This window comes from Cyprinodon variegatus, unplaced genomic scaffold (genome assembly GCF_000732505.1).
Source record: "Cyprinodon variegatus isolate N-32 unplaced genomic scaffold, C_variegatus-1.0 Scaffold196, whole genome shotgun sequence".
Classification (NCBI taxonomy): domain Eukaryota; kingdom Metazoa; phylum Chordata; class Actinopteri; order Cyprinodontiformes; family Cyprinodontidae; genus Cyprinodon; species Cyprinodon variegatus.
This window is the reverse complement of record NW_015150649.1, coordinates 178,654-186,337: the sequence shown is the minus strand read 5'-3', so window position 1 is coordinate 186,337 and position 7,684 is coordinate 178,654. Positions and strand designations below refer to the sequence as shown.

The following is a 7,684-nucleotide window of genomic DNA, read 5'->3' as shown; positions in this document are numbered from 1 at the left end:
AATATGTATGTATATATGAAATGGAAAAAAATTCTGTTGGCTTTACCTTTTATGTAAGATGTGGATTTTTTTTCCCACCACATCTTACATTTATAGGAGTTCTAAATAGTTTTAATTATTATGATTTAAATAAGGTTATAAAAATGTATTGCTTTATGGAAATTAGATTTTTATGCATGTTAGTCCAAGACACCAAGTTGGAACTAACTGTGACAAATTGGCGTGGATGAGTTCCCACATTTTTTGTAAATAACTTTTCTATGTATTTTTTGGGATTTAATTCAAAGTATTTTTTCTTCTATAGCTACATTCATTCTAAACTTTTATCTGGATGTGCTTTTTTTTAAGTTGGGCAAACATATTCTAACCAAACACTAACCACGAGTAGTTTTTGGAAATTATAGTGGCAGTTAAGTTAAGTCACCTAATGTTAAGTACTTAATGTGGAGCACATTGGTTCATATCAGAGGGCATGCTGATGGCACGTGTTCTTCATGTTGAGCAAAGTTTAATTGTTTCCTCCAGAGATGTATTGTAAACGTGCATCCATTAGATGCAGGAGCCAGATTGACTTGGGGATGCAGAACAGATGCTTGCATAATTTCATTGATGTAATAAGGGACACATGGTGGCTGCCTGTCATAGACTGGTGGCAGCAAGTTAGTTTTTTTATTTATAAGAATTGCAAATTAGATTGTTTCCATAGCTTCTATTTGTGAAAAGCAAGAGTGTTAAGCTCAGTTCTCAGCAGAGATGGATTTAGTCTAGTGCAAATATTGACAACTTCCAGTTTTAACATAGTTTTTTTTTTTTTTTTCCTGGTCCAACAAGCCTGGAACAAATGAGACTCCTTAGAATATTAGGTCACTGTTTTAAAGTATAGCTCCCATGCTTAGTTGGGTGGAAATGAGAGTCACCAAAAGCAAACCTCTGAAGCTTCTCTTCAGATTAAAGGGATTGGAACCACTTCAGCCAGTGTTGAAGGAAAGGCAAGTTGAAGAGGCTGTAATTTTTGGGAAATGCTAACTAGTCATTAACGGCATTGGTGCAGGAGCTTTTGCACCAATCTAACGGATGCTTCATTGATGTTCTTAGATGGAACATTTTGCTTGATTAGACCTCTTCTTTTACTGAATTGAGATGAGTTTCTTTATGAATCTTTATAGCCATTTAAAACATTCGGCACTTTTAAACTGTCTGTTAACTTAAGTTTGTTTTTTCCTGTAAGTTGAATTACACATCTAAGTTTTAAATGTGTGAATTAAAGCAAGGGGAAACAGCTGCTCATACTCATTAGTTAATGTTAGTACAACTTTTTGTGGTGGAAAAAGAACCAGAGTAATAGGAAAGTGATTTTGTGTTTTAGAATAAACCTAATGTTTCTTTTCTAAACTTTAATTAAAAGACTTAAATGACCTTTTTTTTGTGTATGTTTGTATTTTTCAGGGTATTCAACCTGAGAAACACACCTGGATTGCCCAGCCATTTGAGATGTGCTTAATCTGGAACTCCCAGTAACCAACTCCTCACTTTTCTCTTTTTTTTTTTAGGACCAAACTGTATATTTGTATATATTTTTTTGGTATATATTTGCTCTATTATTAATCCTCCTAGTGACCTTTTCCTTTGAGCGTTAAAGCTGTAAATTAGTAAGAATGGTTGCTGACGGAGACGCAATGTCCGTGGACAGCGGTGTGAGGCTAAAACAGGAGATTTCCCTCCTCCATGGTGTCTGCCTCATTGTGGGAAATATGATTGGCTCTGGAATCTTTGTCTCCCCCAAGGTAAGACTCCTGCCTTATTGCAAACATTTTTGATCATCATCAAAGTCTATTTACCATTTTGGTTTTTGTGCAAACAGTGTTACATGTTTCCTCTTTCTCCCTGTAGGGGGTTCTCATGTATACAGGCTCTTTCGGCTTGTCTTTGGTGGTCTGGGCCATCGGAGGGATCTTTTCCGTGTTTGGAGCGTTATGCTACGCCGAGCTTGGCACCACCATTCGCAAATCAGGAGCTTCTTACGCCTACATTCTGGAAGCGTTTGGCGGCTTCTTGGCTTTTATTCGGTATGTCGAAACGTGTTAAAATGCCTTTTTTTGTCCCTGTTATTTTCTTAATTAGTTCAAAACAGGTGCATGTCTATTGTCCAGAGTATCACCAATAGCGACTCTGATTCCCAAAATGAAATGTACCACACAGAGTGGTATATTTTAGACATTTTAATTTCTATTTGGGGAAGTAAAGCTAAAAACTGGTGAAAACTCAAAACTATGTTTAGAATTTGTGATAATAAAAACTTAAAATATTGGACCTTCTGAAAAGTATCCTTCAAGTAAACCTAAAATACTCTTCGAATGTCCAAGTAGAAGGTGGGCTAGCATCTGCAGAGGTTCCGGCTCCCTGAGTCATCACAGATTGTGGGAACATAACTTTTAACAACTCCAATTTGTTATTGCTTCTTCCAGAATCTGTCATTTGGATTTAAACTTAATTCGCAAAAGTACTGAAGAGAGGAAAAATAGAATTCTGGTTATTTTTCTCATAAGCAAAGATGGACTGTTTGATGTGACTCAAGGATTGGTGAGATTGTCTCTCATGTCCTTGATGTCTCTAATGTTTGTTGCACTGGTTCCTAGGGCTAGTCTCCTGCAACTCTAAGGCTACGTTGATAAGACCTTGATGCTCCATTTTTTTTTTTTTTTTTTTTTTTTTGTCGAAAAAACTTTTTTTTTTGTGTTGCTGTTCACATTTCCAAATATATGCGACTAGTATGTGATCTCCTGTGTGAACTGCAGTCATACAATGCAAGTGTCCCGCATGCGGACTAGTGGACGCAATGATGTCACAGGCCAGCGTGCTCTGTGTTTACGGAAGTAAATGTGGTTGGTAGAGTTGGAGCTCATCTAGCAATATTTCCCAGCCTTAAAACTCCATCTTTCCAAGATGGTTAAACATAAATACTGCTCTCTGCATCATTGTCCACCGTTGTTTTTGTTTTTCTTGCCCCTTCTGCGTAGCAAGAAGCATAAGAGTGACCTTTGTTGGGTATTAATGGCTGTTCAGACACAGGTCGCATTTGAAAAGATCAGATTCGTATCGGATTCAGGACCACATAGCCAAGTGGCCTGGGTTGCATTGGAAAAGATTTGATTTGTGTTGTTCAGACTGCCATGAAAAGATCAGATACAGGTCGCATATGGACCAAAACATTGGATTTTGGTTACTTAGGGTTGCAGTGTGAACGTAGCCTAAGATTCTCAGCAACACACCTGCCCAAATATTGCTAATTAGTAGAACTCTGTAAATCTTTAGCTTAAGTATGTCAGCGGTAGCTGAATATTGCCTGCAGTAAGAACAAATGTAGAAAAAGGAACCGGTTTGCTTTCTTTAGTATATGAGAGTTGCGGCACTCCTACTTGGTGTTGGTCCTACTTTCACTACATGTACTCTTTGACACATGCTAATATATAAACCTACATGTGTTTTGGCTCTTAAAATGTAGATCTTCATGAGGAAAACTGAATGTTTTTTTTAGACATAAATGTTTTAATGTTTTTCCATTTTTAACTACATTTTAAAGCATATTGAAGTTAGAAATGTACATGCTAACACTTTTACTGATCACCCTTTTTGTTTTTAGACTCTGGACGTCCCTGATGATAGTAGAACCAGCCTGTCAGGCGGTGATAGCCTTGACCTTTTCAAACTATATGGTCCAGCCCTTCTACCCCACCTGTTCTGCCCCCTATTACGCCGTCCGCCTCTTTGCAGCAGCCATAATATGTAAGGCTCTTTTTCCTCTAAGCATGTTACATGTATTGTTTGGTCTGTTGCATTTTTACATGGCTGGTTTTGTAAAAGCTTATGCTGAAACAAAATTTTAAACACGGCTTTCTTATGCAGGGTTTCTGTATCCAGTGGTGCTTTGGTAGCCGACAGGTTTACATAAAACAATGCTAACCTTTTAGTAACCATAGTCCAGACAAAAGGAGCAGAGAAACAGCTTTTAATGCTTATTATAGTTACCAGGTGAATAAGAAACACAGCTGTAGCTTTCATATGCAGTTTTTTCTCAACAAAAACCTTTAATATAATTAAAAGTAACTGTTGAAAATTAAGGAGAGAAAGAAATGTGGAAAAGTATTGTGCCCGTTTCTAAATGATAAATTAATTCTACTAGACACACCCAGGCTCTAATTATGCTTATAGAATGAAAAATGTACTAAAGTAAAACCTGTTTGACAACATAAAGTAGGCTAAAAATGTCTTAAAGATAAAAGCGCAATGCCACAATTTACAAACACGCAAGAATCTATCTGGTCTCGTTCCGGCTTCAACTGTTGGAGACTGACCCAAAATAGAGGCCTGTACCACAAAGCGAGGTTGCTGGGTTAAGGTGACAGCTGTAGCTATAACACTGCATGGGATGTACCACTGACAGATGGCTGTAGTGGCTGATATGACAAAATCCTACCAATGGCTTGAGAGGGCTAGACTGAATGAAACCACAGAAGCACTGATCTTGGCCGCACAGGAGCTGGCGATGAACACCAGAGCAATAGAGGCCCAGATCTACCATACCAGGAAAGATCCCAGCTTCAGGCAAAGAGGCTCCAGGAACAATCCACCATCTTAGAGCTAAGAACCTTTGGATCTTCCAGATACAGACTTGTATCTGTTTGTATGGCTTACAGTTTGTGGCCAACCAATGGGGGGGAATATGAGAAATACCCAGGCATCAGGGAACAACTAGATACAGCCTGCAAGGTGAAGGTAACTGTAGTGCCAGTGGTCAGGGGAGCAAAGGGGGAAGTAAAACCCACATTTGAGAAGTGGCTCAAACGGATACCTGGAGAAACATCAGACATCTAAGTCCAGAAATGTGCAGTTCTAGGGATTCCTAAGATACTACGAAGAACCCTTAATCTCCCAGACCTCTGGTAGAGGACCCGAGTTTGAGATGAAGGAACCACCCAGCTGGCTGCTGTAACAGTATTAATGAGAAGGGGACATGTTACACTGAAGCCGTACTGATTAATGGTTACCCACCATGTAGAAAAAAAGTTCTGACACCACAGAAATCAGGATAATTTCACTCAGACTGATAACTTCTTATATTATTATGATGCAGTTGTGGCATCAGCTTCCAGCTTTATTGTAGCCCAAACATTATTAAATTAAAAAGTCAAAATAACCAGCTTAAATTATGTTTTTGTGTTATATTTTTATCTGAAGTCCTGTTCACTCCTGAGGGGCACGTGATTAATTTGCAGTACAATGGTTAGTGTCCAGGCTGTGTTCAATGTCACTGATGAGTTTCTCGCTAATTTACGCAGTCGGCAATCTGTGTGCTCGTTCACAGATTCACGATCAGCCAAAGCTGGATTGAGTTAACAAGTTGATACGCAGCTTCGTGGTAGCGCTGATCCTGATTACCATCATTGTGGATTGGTTAATCCGCAAAGGCTGGAAGTTATCCCGCTACGTTTAGCTGGCTTTGTGGTACAAGCCTCTGATTCAGGCTGCAGTGGTATGGTTTAAGCCGAGACCTGCAGCTGTGAAGAATGCAGGAGCTGCTGAACACATATAAACATGGTAGCACAGGAAGATGCATGAGCTGCTGCTGCTTCTGAACAGTAAAACAAGCATCATTTGTTCTGGTCCCTCATGGTACCTGCTAATTAAAGGTATAGTGGAGGATTTTCACAATTTTTTTTTAAAGATTCACCCTCTGCATTAAAAAAAAGCACATTCTCAACCCTATGCCCGCTCTGGAGATGGAACACCTACTGTATTAAACGTGTGTGAGAGCATGCACAAACCCATTTCTCCTTGTGCACGCTCTGTTTAACAGTTGCTGTTTGCAGCACTCATACAAACTTACTTTCCAAAAGAAGATTTGCAATTTTTACACTGTCAGACTCACCTCGGTAGGTAGAAATGGGGTCAAGCACGTAGGACGCCCTTACATAAACATATCACCAGGATGATTCCTCCACTATACCTTTAATTTTTTTCAGTTAAGCATGATTGCATAAAACCAAACTTTTGGAAGCAGACACTAGTTAAGATTAGTTATCATCACCTAATGGCTGTTGTCGCCGAGGGCAACTACCAGGACTTTTGATTTGTCCATCCTGGTTCAGGTGGAGCTTGCAATTTTTTCATCCATCCATCCATCCTCCAGTGAATTTATGATATACTCAGTTCTTCAAAAGCTGAACTCTATGCAAATATGAGACACATAAGCTTAAATTAAAACCTTCTTTTACATGATTTTCTGCAGTAAAGTTCACAGTTTGAACATATTAAACCATGTAGCATGTGGCATGTAAATGTGGAAAAACAAAACTTAAATTGTAGGGCCTTCAGCAGAAAATCTTAATCCCGTCTACTCTCTGAGGTTGTGAAAGTGTATGTTTATAGCTGAATTGGTGGTTTACTCTTAATCCATCCTGAAAGCGGTTCTCAGTAGAGATAAACACAGAGGCCTTGGAATGAAAAATAAAGGAATACTGTGAAGAGTTAAGGCAATGCAAACAGCCAATGATCCCTAAAGCTGCTGGTTTTGCTTTTAACAACAGACAAGGTGCAAAAAGATCAGCTACAGAAGCTGTGAGCTTAAAAATGGGAATATTCCTGCAGATTATAAATCTTGTGCATTGTTTATATTAGGGAAGTTATTTTTTAAGACTAAAAGCCTTCCTTTAAATGTGATATAATCCCTGCCTCTCTTACCCTCCATTGTATTGCACTGTGTTTATTAACTTCCCGTTTCCCCTTTCTTTCCTGTCTGTTAGGTTTACTGACTGCTGTAAACTGCATGAAAGTAAAATGGGGAGCGATTCTTCAGGTCGTCTCTACAGTAGCAAAGGTCCTTGCTCTCATCGTCATCATCATTGCTGGATTGGTTAAACTGGCTCAAGGTATTTTTCTATTAAATCTGTGATAGAAATAACTGTTGTAGCTTTAAAATAGGATAATTGGAGGACTTGGACACTGCTGCTTTGTTCAGGATTGCAGCTGAAATGTTCTTATGAGTTACTGATTAGCCTGTAAAGAGGTGGAGCCAAATAGATGAAAGAATGGCTCTTTATTATCTGCTAATCATTGATGGGTATTGATTTTCTGTAGATTGTAGAAAATTAGACTACCGTACCTTGCTGCTAAGTAGTTATTCTAAATTGTTTTGCAGAGAAGTTGTTGGACCGGTTTTTAAGATTTTGTTCTTTTGTAACTCGTTCTCCATTGTGTAGAGAGCTTTAACTTTAAGCTGTGCTTTCTTCTACAGCAATTCCATTAATCTTATTAAATGAGAGTTTAGATGGCAGTAGAGGTTAGGCAGACCTAGATTTATAACCTCGGATTCAGAGTCGAATGCAAAGGGTGGCAGAAGACTTTATTTTCCCATGTCTCTGTCACATCTCCTTGTTGGTGGAGGGGATGTGTAAAGTGGGACTAACTAAATCTGGAGGCATAACAGATGTTTGTCTCCGACCCCCCCGGTTTAAAACAGAAAATCCAGACAAGAAGCAGAATCAATGAAGCCAAATGCTCACAAAATATTAGATGAAAAGAACGTAGCCCAGTACATTTAATTTAAAATCTAATTCATGTTTTGGACCAAAATTATTCTACTTCTGTGCTCAGGAATCTAACGTAAGTCCTGGACCTGAATAGGACT

The 7,684-nt window shown here is 38.7% G+C and overlaps 1 protein-coding gene across 2 annotated transcripts in view; it reads left to right on the top strand.

Moving 5' to 3' along the window:
- The window catches only part of LOC107087848 (Y+L amino acid transporter 2-like), an 18,160-nt gene that overhangs the window by 1,517 nt on the left and 8,959 nt on the right, over positions 1–7,684 (top strand). For both annotated transcript variants that reach the window (XM_015379639.1, XM_015379641.1), the window contains exons 2-5: positions 1,447–1,784; positions 1,891–2,066; positions 3,641–3,783; positions 6,801–6,926. In XM_015379639.1, coding sequence (XP_015235125.1) covers positions 1,656–1,784; positions 1,891–2,066; positions 3,641–3,783; positions 6,801–6,926 — 574 coding nt within the window. In that variant the 5' untranslated portion in view covers positions 1,447–1,655. The remainder of the gene's footprint in view (positions 1–1,446; positions 1,785–1,890; positions 2,067–3,640; positions 3,784–6,800; positions 6,927–7,684) is intronic.